Genomic DNA, 13,636 nt, shown 5'->3' with positions numbered 1-13,636 from the left:
AAAAATTAGAGACGACCCAAGGACACACACAAAATGAGACTCCCACAGAACCTCGATTTCTTTCTTCGCAAAGAAAGCCACTGTACCGGCTATAATCCTTCAAAGGTGGGTGGAAGCATACTGTTCCTATGCTTGAGAGAACGAGACCCAGTCAGGCAGGGAGCGGCTGGAAACTACCCACAATGCACCGCGTCACACCAGCCATCTTTCCTGCCGCTTTGGGGCAGGCCCTTGGTTAGACAGCCTTTCCCCGAGAAGTGGGAGGTCCTCGAGGCCGGTGCACTGTGGGTCTTTCTTTTTCCTCCTTGGGGCCAGTGGACGACACGATGGGTGAGGTGCTCCGAGTCGGGGCGTCGCATTTCGGCTAAACGGGGGAATGAGAAGGGGCACAGTGTGGCTGAGGGCTCTTGGCGGGCGGAAACATCGCCCCCGGCCTTTCAGCGCTCTGAGGGCTCTCATTGCTTGATCTTTTAAGTATTAACCACACGGCCACCCTTGTGGTGGTTCCTAACATCAGTCCCTCCGCAGATTATGAATCGGTAGAGCTCCCTGATACGAGATAACAGCGCTGGTATATTTAAAAATATGACCAGCAGGAACTGCCTACTCGGAATCTTTGAGACAACATTTCCTAACCTGAGTTTCTAAGGATGTATTGGAGCCCAACTCCTATCTTCCCCAACAAGCCTAGCCGGAGTTGTGCTCGTTGGGAATTATGAGAGTTTAAATTTAACAGGCTTGAAGAGCATGACGTTGGAAAAGGTTGTTCTAGGACGGTGTTTCCCAACCATGGCAACTTCCTGATATGTGGCCTTCAGTACCCAGAATTCCCCAGCCAGCATGGCCACTGCTGAGAATTCCGGGACTGGAAGTCCAACATTTGTCCAGTCGCCGCTAAGACATTAGTTCTGGAACAGCGTGGAGCTGAGTGCCACAAAAGGTGGAGCAGTTGCTTGGGAGCTTTTGAAAAGCATATAATTGGTCTTTATAGAAAATGGGGTGCTGAACTAACAGGACTTAATTAGAATTAGTCTCAACACTCTTTAAATACATATGTATATGCATAAATTTTCAAAAAATATTTTTTTCAAAAAATGTTTGGTTCCATGGTGAGATTTGGTTACAAAATTCAGACTTTTTCTCTCTAATTTTAATGTTTAAATTGCCATTTAAATGTTTGTTACTAGGTGTATTATAAATAAAATAAATAAAATAATAAATTGGGAATGTGTTATGAAACAAGGAAACCAGATTGGAACTTCAGAAATCCTAAGGTATATTATGTGCATGTATGTGCACACATACAGGAGACCATGAGTCATAGTTTGGGGCACAGGTATCTTCCACATTTTATTTATAAGGCTTTAGCATAAATTATCTCATTTTCGGATTTGGTATGCTATAGTCAGTTTGTTAAATTTGCTCAAAAAATCCTGGATGCCATATTAGAAAGTACTGTATAAAATTTTAGTGCAATTTTGATCAGATAAAAAAGTGAATCCTATAAATCCTGCAATGCGCTCTACAAGGGGCTACCCTTGAAAAGTATCCAGAAGGTACAGCTGGTCCAGAATGCAGCCATGCGGGCTATTGTTGGAACCCCAAGGAGGGCCCATGTAACGCCTCTGCTCCACGAGCTGCATTGGGTGCCAGTTTGCTTCCAGGTCCAATTCAAGGTGTTGGTTATCACCTCTAAAGCCCTACATGGCATGGGACCAGGTTATCTAAGGGACTGCCTTTCCCCTATGACTTCAACCCATCCCACCCAATCACACAGAAAGGGCATGCTTTGGACCCCCTCGGTGAAAGAACTTCGACTGGTGGGGTCCAGAAGGCGGCCCTTCTCTGTGGTAGCCCCTGCTTTTTGGAACATTCTGCCCCCGGAGATGCGATTAGCCCCTATACTCCTGGCCTTCTGTAAGGCTTTGAAGACGCCTGGGGTGGGGTGGGAATACCTCAAGCATGGGGATGGCTAGCCCCATAGAGGCCTTCAGCCTCAGATTTTTCATCCTCTTGGTCTCTCATATTTGTTTGTTGTGAATCGCCCAGAGTTCCCCCATTGGGGGAAGATGGGCGGCTGAAAAAATAAATAAATAAATAAATAAATCCCACTTAAATATGGAGAGTTGATTAGGGTCCAATTAACTTAGTAGTTATTCCTAATAACTTTTACTGTACTGTTTTCTAGGCAAGTGTCGTGGGCTTCGTACAGCCAGGAAGCTGCGTAGTCACCGTCGTGAACAAAAGTGGCATGACAAGCAATATAAGAAAGCCCATTTGGGTACTGCTTTGAAAGCCAACCCTTTTGGGGGAGCTTCTCATGCCAAGGGAATTGTTCTTGAAAAAGTGTGAGTTTCACCAAGAATTCATTGGATCTTAATTGACTGAAAACATTTACCCTATTTCCTGTAAAGAGTATTATACTATTTAGTAGAACTGATAGATGGTTTAAGTATAACTGTTAGCATGTGTGGCTGAGTAACATTGTTAATAAATCCCTATTCCTAGCACCTAGGCAGACATTGGGGATCTTAGATTTTTTAGTCTTGTAATGATAGTATTTTAGGAAGTATATTTTCTGAATGTATTAATACATTTAGTTAAGAATACAAATAGCATCAAATATTGGGAATTTTTTCTTTAATTTCAAATCTTCTGAGTAAAGTGAAACTTGATACTAGTTTCTCTGTTGAAGACTTACATTGCATTAGGCATTACTTAAGAAAGAAATGGCTATTTGTTCCATGGACTTGCTCACTGTGTCTGGTTTGCAATTCACTATATTTGTCATATGTGAGGCTTTTGGGTTTTCATTATTGTTCTTGCTTGAAAAATGTGGTATTCACATATTTTGGTTACCTCTTACTCAGTGAATTTCAGTTATTTCTTGTATACAGTCCATGGATAACAGGGCTTGAACTAAGCCCTGTTCCAAAGACAAAAAGTGTCAATTCATCTAGGGGAGACTTCTGATCTGCCAGAAAATCTCATGGAAGGAATGGAAAAGATAGCAGTTTCTGCTGCAGTCCTGTGTGCTCTCCTTCCCTAAAAATTTGCTCCAGAAATTTGAGGAGGAACATTGGAAGATATAAATAGAAGAAATCTGCAAGGATTATCTCCCCTTTATGCTAACTGGAATGTCCTGAACTCTTAAGAAGCACTCCCACCAGTGGAAGAGAAGCTGAATCTGACCCATGTCTGAAATGGCTTTGCTTAGTGGGAAGTGGTGGGGATTGCAAAAGATGCCTTTATTAAATAAAATGTTTTGCTATCCTAGCCAAGAAGATGCGTAGCTTGTGATGATTAAAAAATTAAGCATGAATTAATTATTTCCATTTTAGTGGTGTAGAGGCAAAGCAGCCAAATTCTGCTATTAGGAAGTGTGTCCGAGTCCAGCTCATCAAGAACGGGAAGAAAATAACAGCTTTTGTTCCCAACGATGGTTGTTTGAACTTCATTGAGGTGAATAACTAATATTTGCTCTGTATAACAGTAGGAAATAGCAATTATTAATTAATAATAATAAATTATGACTCAGATCCTTTATAAAATATTTCAGATGTGATCATGTATATTGGAGAAAAACATTTGCACAGGAGATTCTCAGAAGTTTAAGGAGGCACTTACCTAAAAAAAAGTCCTACCTAGAAAAGTACAAGGATCAGCTAATGGTCTCCCTTCCTTCCTTGTACACACAAGCATACATACATCTAAAGAAAATAGATTCAAAGAAAGAGAAGAAAAAATGCCAGCTGACTGTATAGGAAGGGGAAAGATGGAGCTTGAAAGAAAATATTTTCCTGGGGCTTAGTATTGTGAAGAATTTTTACTGGGGCCGTGAATTTGGTTTTCTACTATTCAGATTTTTCTCAAGAAAGGAGAGAAAAACACCTTAGGAAATAAGGGTTTTCTTTTTTTTCCCTGTTCTTTATCTGTGTTGCTTCTCAGCTTTTAAAAAGAAGTAATAGTTCTTATTTATATGGCAAATGAGCCTCCATAAGACTCATGGCTGTTATGTAGACATTTACTAAATTTTTATTGAATGAAACATTGTTACTTGTTTTGTTGAATTCTAGGAGAACGACGAGGTTCTGGTTGCTGGCTTTGGTCGAAAAGGACATGCTGTTGGTGACATTCCTGGAGTTCGTTTCAAGGTTGTCAAAGTGGCAAACGTTTCCTTGTTAGCCTTGTACAAAGGCAAAAAGGAGAGACCCAGATCATAAATTTTATTTTGCTATCAAGATAATAAATAAACATTGCTCCTAAGAAATGATCATCTACTTTTATTGTGTTGGCTTTTGTAGTTTGGACATTGTGTCTTTTGTATAAATGTTAGGTTCAGTGTCTGTAAGAATTATGTTGATTTTCTGCAAAATTCCCAGTTACACTCGGTTTTGTGGTACATTACCAGGGTGGTATAGTGGGCATTGATTAGGACCTAGGAGGCCCAGGTTCAAATTCACTTCAGTCATGGAAGCTCACTGGATGACTTTAGGCCAGTCATAATTTCACAGTTAACCTATGTCAAAGTGTTGTCATGGGGATTGGAGCTTGAAGTGTCAAGCTCCTGAAGGAAAAATAAGATAGAAATCTAACAAATAATATTAGGGTTGATGAGATATGTCCTTGAAATACATTTTAATGTAGTTTTCTAAGTTGGATCTTTTTTATTAGCCTCAGGGTTACATTTTTTGGGTGTGTGGTTTGGTTTTTATTTCCTATAGTTATTTTGTGATGGGAGGATGTTTCTTTCAATATAGGAAGGAAAACATAAGGGGGGAGTGTACACATATACACACATAGGTTTGAGGGATGATTAAAGGAGGCAAGGCCACACAACTTTCCAGTGTTTTTTTTAATAATTAGCTTAAAAGACAGTAAGAAGCAAGTTCAGGCAAGTACCCTCACTTTTCTGGCTTCAAGCCTCAGCAACTGATTTCCCTTCCTTTCCAAATATTCTCCCTCCCAACCAATAGCTTGATATAGTCTGATGCAAAAGAACAAAATTAGCATATGTTGGTTATGTCATGAGCTAGCATCTATGTACCTCTCTCTGTTGCTATCTTCCAAGAGCTAGTATCTGAATTGAAGAAAAAGGCTTAAAGAATTAAGTGGCAAATGTCCCATCTCTCAATCAAATAAGTTAGCAGTTGGCCTGCATCTAGCTGATCACCCACCAATAGGTAAAGCTTTGAATTTTTTTTCCAACTACTGGCACAGCCCTCTGTGGTATGTTAGGTCCAACCTGCTTTTCCTTTTCAGGGAGTCTTTCAGGTATCACCCTGGAACACTTGGAGGACTTCACCCCATTCAGGAACTGATGAACCTTCAGCAATGTAAAAATGGTTTAATCCATTTTAGGATCACAGACTATATTCAATAGCCATTAGAATTGTCTATATTCATTCTATCCATTGTGGCACCTTTAGCTGTCCATCATCATCTCCATGATCAAGCTTTTCCAAGTATTCTCAGATGTTAATGTATCTTCCCAGGTGCTCAAGAATTTCCCTCTTCTGCCAATTCTGTATCTGCTGCACCTCCTTTCCACACTATGGCCTGTGTAAATCTAAACTTATCTTCTATTCCCAGCTTCTTGTCAGCAAAGTATAGCACTACAGAGCTTAGGTATCTGCATGAATGCAGAGATACATGAAGAGCTAGTGAGGCTATGCAGAGAGCAGACTCGTTATAGTGTCCATTAAATGTACCATTTGCTTGGGTGGGTGTGAAATGGAAACTATTTCAAAAATAGTTTATATTTTTTGGACAAATATTGTGTCCAGAAGTTCTGTCAAATCAGGCCAATTACATTTTGGGAGAAACAAAAGCAAAAACAATCTTCATGTTCCTAGTTTCACCAGGAGCAAAATCCAAAACTGTTTAGATATTTCAGCCAGGGGAAATGGTTGAAATACCTTCTATGACTGCAAAAATCTGGACAACCACCAGATGGCAGCAAAGAGAGAAACTTCCTATTCCTCTTTGGGGTAAGCAACGTTTTACAAAGTGAAAGAAATGAGTAAATGTAATTAAAGACAGGAAATAGAAAAGGAAGTCTAGATTACACAAAGTAACTATATTTCTGTTCATTTCTGGAATGAGCCCATGCCCAATAAGTTGAAGAGGCCAACATGTATAGATAAAAGTTTATTTAACAATAACCACTGGATTTTTCACATAGGAGCAGATACTAATACTGGGATGGTTACAGTACTTACATGCATAGCGCAATGTGCCCATTTCTCATGGGTTTAATGTGTGCTTTTGCTTATATGGTTAAACCTTACATATTTTGCACGTACAGAGGCACTTTGTGCTCTATATAGTCTTAAAATACTGACTGGTCACTTCCCCATCCTAGAATATCCTGACATCATACTAATTTATTGCCCTGGTTTCTTTAAATGTGACCTCTCCATTTAGAGATAACGGAGAAGGGCCTTTATTTGTCCCTGCATCCCCATCACTTCTGCTTACTCAGAAATAGAACTTCCATGTCAACACAGGGAATAATCATCATCTTGGCCTGTTTGATAAGAGGTAGTGATGTTTGTTGTAGCCATGTTTGCAATAGAAGCTTTAAAAAGTGTTTGTAAGTTAACTTGCAATGGGTCTGGTGGATACAGGAATCCAGGCTGGCAACTTGTTGCTGAGAGTGTAGTTCAAAGAATTTGGAAGGATCCTTTCCACCAAAGTTGGAGGGATAATTTTTGCTGGTGGGCTTTCACAAACATCCAGTGGCCCGGCTAGACAGTGCTGGATCCCAGGTTGGTTTTGGCAACAGAAGTTAGCAGAGTGGAGCTTATAGATTTCAACACTCTGCTTAACTGCAGACAGTAGGAGACAAGTTCATTTGTTCATTTGGTGAATTGTTGGTGGTAAAACAGATTTGCACACAGTGGCTCCTAACAACCTAATGTGGAATCAATCCAGTGGTTCTGTTAGTATGACCGTGTGTGGACATTAGGGCAAAAGAAGAGCATTGGCCTGCTTTAGATTAAGAAAGAGTCCAACAGGAGAGAGAGGACACCATAAAAGCTTTCCAGTGTTGTATTGTAGACATTCAGGACAAGTCCAAACCGCTTTCTGTAACACAGATGGGATCCCACGTGCCTACCAATATTTTTACGTCTTCCTTTTGCCCGTATGTCCATTAGAACAAGCTTAACGGGCAAAGAGGAAAAAGGAATGAGGAGGAACCAACTAAGTGACCATCAGGAACTTAAAAAGCTCCATGGAGGCTAAGAAAGCATCCTGCCCGAATCTAGTCCTTTAAGGGTTCAGTTTCTGAGCAGACAACTAAGTTGAGAAGGTAAAAGAGCACCCTGTACACAAACTTGGGAGACTAGAAAGCAGCATGTTAGTGCAAGAATCAGCAAGTTCATTACCAGACAAACAAGAATGATATTTTATTTTAATGACAGCAAATGTACAGAGCAGAAGAACACCATCAAGTAAAGTAAAAAAGGCAGCATTCTGAACCAGAGGACTGAGAGACCCGTGGTTTTGCCAAGTTGGTCATTGTCATGTAGCAACAATAATGTCAGTCAGTATAAATATTAACAGAGGAACCAGAAGCTAAAAGACAAGCTTGAGTTACAGCAGGTATGTTGTCAACTTGAAAATAGAGAGGAGGAGGCAAAGAACCAGATTCAGCACATTCAAAGGAGTACATACTACATATCCAGAAACATGTTTCCATCAGGGTTAGCGTAAGATGACTAATCAGTATAAAATTTAAAATCAGCATTTGCAATAGGAATTTCCTGAATATCAGGGCAAGGAAGAAGTTAGCAGCAGTTAAAAAGAAGACAACCATAACTGGGAAAAAGATCAGCAGGAGATGGGTAAAAGGGAGGAAGGATCAAGGGAAGAAACATGGATGGCAGTAAAATTTGGAGATTTCAGGAATGTCACTTCCAATTTACTCAGCCATTGGGAATCAAGAGTACGGTGAGGCAAAGAGATAGTACAGCCATCACCACATGGGGAACAGGTACAATGAGAGCAGATCCCCTAACAGGTTCACTAACTTTAAGAGGGCAGCAGCTTGAACAGCACAGAGACAGGATGAAAAAGGGCCGCAACTGGATTTAGTTTGGAACTGTAGTTTACCACTGGGCAAGACAGACTGATCAAGGACATCAGAGGTTATACCGTTATGTTCATGGCAAAACAGGGTAAAGGATAAGGAATAATTAGGGAAGCCAAGAGCAGGAACAGAAGCGAATGCCTGCTTTGGTTGACCACAGGCATGGTCGTGGGCCTTAATAATGCAAAAAGAGGCATCTATTTGAAGAAGAGACTAGAAACTGAACTTGAGAAGCCAAGTCAAGTACACAGAGATGGCAAACTCCAGTCATGTCAAAAAAATTACACATTTTTTTTCTATTGGTAGGAGGTAGTAATTGCAAAATAGCCTGCACCCACTCCGGAGGTAATTGATGCTTATCTGTGAAATCAAATAATCCAAATAGAGAACTGCTCATGCTGATTTGACCAAACTACGTGCAGCAGACACATACCACTGTCTTTCTACAAACAGCCTGGGAGTCAGAATCAGCGGTAGCAACGCTAAGAAAACTGAACAAATGCATGTGGAGACTTTTGCACGTGACTGTATTTTGCTCAATAACAGGAGCAAGGCTTTGCAAATATAAGTCTATTAGTAGAAGAGAATAATAGTTTAGGAACTTTCATGCATTGCCAATAAATGAATGAATGAATGAATGAATGAATGAATGAATGAATGAATGAATGAATGAATGATAATGGTATTTCAACAGCTATCAATTAGCAATGGAAGTGAAGAACTACATTTCCTGTTATTGACTGATATGTTGGTGTAAGACACTTTCTCCTATATGAGACTAAGGCAGAGTTCTTAAAAGCTGCAATACTATTGCATTTCTTTTTTTATGTTCTCCAGCATGCCAGAATACCCTGACAGCTAGACACTAGCACAGAAGTGAAGAAAGTGGTTATTTCTCCAAATATCTTCCAGGAGTGGTTTTTGTTTTTTATTCCATATATCCGTTCCATTCCTGAGAAAGAACCTAATGACTTGGTCTACATTGTGCTATGTTGGAAATATGACAGATGGTAGGCAGATTTTAGATTCTTTCATGCACTCTTTAATTTCTTTGACTTCTGGATTCCCTAATATACATACACATCAAGGGGCTCAGGCAATTACATTTGTCATCAGTTATACTTTCAAAGAGATTTATGCATAATGGAATTAATAAGGCTCCACTGAAATCATCTTTGGGGTGCTATGAAAACTTAATTCCTCTTATTTGGAAAATTGGGATTCTTCATCAAGTGAAGAGGCTGCGGGATTGAAAAGCTTTTCTCTTCAGAAGTTTGTGACACAAGAAAGAAAGGGGGAGCTCCTCCTGTGCTGTAATATCTTAAGGAAATCCCCAGATGGTTTCTTTGATTTTATGATTCAACTGACTATTTGTGCCCTTGTTATGATCCATTCCCAGGACTATCCTATTCTGGGACCAAATCTGTGTTTTCTGGCTCAGAGGTTTTTCTTGCTTCTCCTACATGCCTCCAGTTGGGGGGTGGGGGGAGCAGGTACTACCCTTTATTTTATTGGCCTCCAAGGACTGAGGACAACATGGTGCTTATACACTAATGGCACTGGAGAAGGAGGCCCAAATGTTTTATTCCCAGTTTTGGGAAATGGTGGGATATTCAGAATAGGTGTTTTAGGCCTACCAAAGGTTTAATATACCTAACTGGAGGCTTATTTCATGTTTAAGAAAGAGCAGGGAAATCATATCCTTAAACCTTGCCACTGTGAGGCTGAATTTCAATGCCCCAAACCTGGAGAATTATGGAAGCCCCAAAATGCATTGGGGAGCTAGAATGGTGTCCATGGGCTGCCCACTCTTCTAAAAATTTACTCGATTGAGACAGTGTCCCTTTTCATGATATTACTCACCATAGTGAGAGCTCATGTCGTTTTCCCACAGAGCAATCACTATATTTGGCAGATAGCTATGTCTTGCTGTCTTCCTTCTAGCCAAAGAGCAACTCGGAATAAACTTAAGCAAAGATTATGAACAATCTAATAGTCAGCAAGGTAACAAAACTTCCCCAACTCCTGTCTTCCTCCCTCCTCTGAATCTTCCACTGGGGGCCATAATAGCTCAGCCACTTGTCTTGGATACTTAGTGGGGTTTCCAGAGCTACAGGATAAGTGCTGCAAACTGACCTGGAGGTTTAGGATGTCTCACGGTGGGAGTAAGTCCCTTATCTGCTGCTGACTTTAAGCACAATGTTTTGCTTTTCTTATGAAGTTTGCCTGCCAAGCACATAAGAACCAAGGTTTTTTTTGCTAAAACATTTATGTGTTCCAAGGGAGACATTTTAATCTCAGCTGAAGCCAAACAACAGTTTAAGGCCTTCTAGCCACCTTCAGAAATCAGGATGGATGGATGGCCACATGTACAAACAGAGATTTTTCTATTTTAGTTTCCTGGAAGGTACTGTACCAAAACAATGAGATTTGCATCACCCCCCACATTCAGTGTCTACTGTCAGTGGCTCAGATCCTTACTAGCCTTTTTCTCCCAGTTCCTCTTTATCCCATTCTTTCTTTCTTTCTTTTTTAGCTGTTTCATGGTGGTTGCATACAGTGCTTCACAACCCTTCCCTATTTGTTTACTGAAATGAATGTTACTTTTCTTCAACCCTGTATGAGACATGTGTTGACTTGCCTAAGCCAATCAGTCATGACAAACCATAGATCAAAACATGTACTGTAAATGGTAGGAAGAGCATACATGATTCTGTGAAGGACATATACTAGCAACCCTTCCATCAAGTGAAATTTGTCCATGTCTGTAGCAATGTGATGGTTAGGGATATGAGGGCATCCTACCACTAGATGCCACTCTTAGGGTGCTGAGAAATATTCAGAAAAAAGCATAAGCTGTTGACTGTAAATGTTAATATGCTGGTTGGGGGAAAATCCCCTAGAATTGTTTGATGCAAGATTTCAACTGTTCAAGTTTGATGTACCAAAGGATTAAACATCTTTCATTTACTGCTGGGTGATGCCATAATGTTTCCATCTCTGAAAAGAAAAGGAAAAAGAAAAAGATCCCAGCTGTGCCTTCCTTGAAGAATATATAAGACTTCTCCTTCAACCCATGTTACAAACAGAAAGGGGAAACAGAATTGGATAGATACTTGTTCATACTCATTTAGAGAGTGGGCTTTTCCTGGTATTGCTGAAGGCAGCAAATTAGAGGATTTGAGGGAAGCTTTTTGCAGAAGTAGGTAAGCCAACAGGTTAATTGTTTGATGGTCTGGAAAGGATTTAGCAGATCAACAAATGTGTTGTTTAACCAAACCATAACAATGATCCTAAGATAAAAATGCACAAACATTTAATAAATGCAATAACATACTAATGATAACACATTAAAACTGAGACCTGAGAATCATTTATACTAGGACTACCATATCTGGACTGCCAACAATCCAGAAGACCATTATATGAGAGCAAAGCAATACAGATAACCCCTTCTGCTGCCATCTAGTGGTCATCCAGATTTTTGTAGCTCTAACATTTACAGCCCACAGAATTTGTTTTCATAAATTTCCTTTCCTATATGCTGCTCTGGTAAATATAACTACTCTGGAATTGTCTGTTTATCTAAATTACTTTTATACAAATTCAGCTTAACAAACAAAATGTTTGTTTGTTAGAAAGAAAGACTATTTAGTAGTACCAGAACAGCTGAGAAAATTCAATGTTCCTTTGGTAGTAAGACTTGGCATCCAGTTTCAAATTTCACACAGTTGTACATGTGCTTGGCCACATGAGGAAAATACAGAAAAACGTGACAGTGTAACTCTATTAATTGTTACTGAGAAATTCTAAGATATTCAACTAGGCTTTAATCCCACTCAGGTAAGCATGCTTAAGATTGCTATACCATTGATCCTAGGGTCTTTTCTCTTTGGGCTTCCATAATAAAACAAAATTAGATACTGAAGTAATGTCTATGTAATAAGAGAGTAAATAAAAGGATGATTTTATTCACAGTTTGCAGAAGAGGAAGGAAAGTCATACCTTCCCCATTTTCTTTTATCTAGCACCCACCAATGTTGTCATGAAGGAGTGAGTTGGAATAGAGGCCCATACATTTCGGTTGACTAACAGCGATCTACCACAAATGCCAGTCTCTTTATCTTAAGTTATGGAAGCTTGTCCCCAGCTTTATGTGGTGCCTCTGAAATGTAACAAGAGGTCACTTTGTTCCTCCGTTTTTGCTAAATATTTTTAGGCCTCTACTTGTTAAAACAGATTAACTCTACACTTAAAGCAAATTTCTTTTGACCAATAAATATTGCATCCATTAATTAGCACTTTTATTTACCTTACAATTCCTGCCAGCTGAATAAAGTTCAGTTTTTATTTGATAGAAAATAAATGTTACCTGAAGCAGGCCAAGTGAAGACTTATGAAGCCAAAATAAATTAATAAAAATGACCTGGTTGTTTGACCTTCATCTAAAATAGTTTTGTACCTTCTAAATAGATCTTTATTAATTTTTATGAAAGTCTCATACTTACACGTATAATTATAAAACAAACAGATTCAAAAGGATAAAATTAATTTAAACTTACAAAATGATGATTTCAATTTTGTCAGAAAACGACAGACACGGGTTCGGTTGTCCAGTAGACAGAAGTTTTTATTGGGCACGTTTGCAAAGGTGGGTCCCTCCCGCAGCAATGGAGGAACCCCGAAGCAAGGTCTGACAGGTTTTTTATACCCCCTATCTGTCCTCCCCCTCCTACGAGGGCTTGGCTCACAATCTCACCTTTTCTACCGCCCCGGAGCGCCGCTAATTAACCGCAAAACCGCAGACATTCCACTCAATCAGCGCAATACACATTCCAATCCCCACTTGACCCGACAGCCGCCCCCTGCCGTTTCTCTTCACTCTGGAGCGAACGTGCCTCTTGCCTGCAGTCTTTCCTCCCTCCTGCCGCCCCTCTCCACTCTGGTGCGAGTGTGCCTTCTGCCCATCCTCCCTCCTGCCGTCCCCCCAAGGCTGCCCCATGGTGCACAGCGCTCTCCCTTAGCAAACATGGTTCGTTTGAGGCCCTCACTTCTCCCTGCCTTCTCACAATCCACCCATTTCTTTTCACGCCTCTGTTGGGCCTCAAACCTGGCTAACAGGATTGCTCCCTCGTCCCGGACCCGGGGCTTCACACACTGGGACAGGTAATTCCCACAAGCAGGGAGGCATTGCATTAAGCAACATACTAGGACCAGTAAGGCAATGAAGCCAATGGCTAGTACAGAAAGTTGTTTTAACCAAGCAAAGTTAGGTAACCAACTAGTGAGCCACGACCAATTCCATCCCTCTGGATCCTCGGATATGCGAGAGGCTAAGGTCTTCAACTTGGCTAGTTTTGCTTCAATATAATTCTCATTGTTGGTTAGGTTAAAGCAACAAAGACCTTGAAAAGATTCACAGCCTTGTCCTGCCCTTAATAGGAGATAGTCTATAGCTATCCGATTTTGAATGACCACCCTCCTGATCTCAGTGACTTCTTCAGTGAGGGCTGCAATGAGAGAGGATGTAAGGTTGACACT

At 40.3% G+C, this 13,636-nt stretch overlaps 1 protein-coding gene across 1 annotated transcript; it reads left to right on the top strand.

The window, feature by feature from the left end:
- Positions 1-186: 186 nt before the first annotated feature.
- LOC103052925 (small ribosomal subunit protein uS12) lies at positions 187-4,273 on the top strand. Its single transcript, XM_007432616.4, has 4 exons — positions 187-330; positions 2,189-2,348; positions 3,342-3,462; positions 4,077-4,273. The coding sequence occupies exons 1-4, from the start codon at positions 327-329 to the stop codon at positions 4,221-4,223; spliced, it is 432 nt and encodes a 143-aa protein (XP_007432678.1). The 5' UTR covers positions 187-326; the 3' UTR covers positions 4,224-4,273.
- The last annotated feature ends 9,363 nt before the right edge of the window (positions 4,274-13,636 follow it).

Source organism: Python bivittatus, unplaced genomic scaffold (genome assembly GCF_059951505.1).
Source record: "Python bivittatus isolate LINGU-HERP-01145 unplaced genomic scaffold, Pbiv_v1 ctg000850_np1212, whole genome shotgun sequence".
Classification (NCBI taxonomy): domain Eukaryota; kingdom Metazoa; phylum Chordata; class Lepidosauria; order Squamata; family Pythonidae; genus Python; species Python bivittatus.
This window is presented reverse-complemented; position numbering and strand designations above follow the sequence as displayed.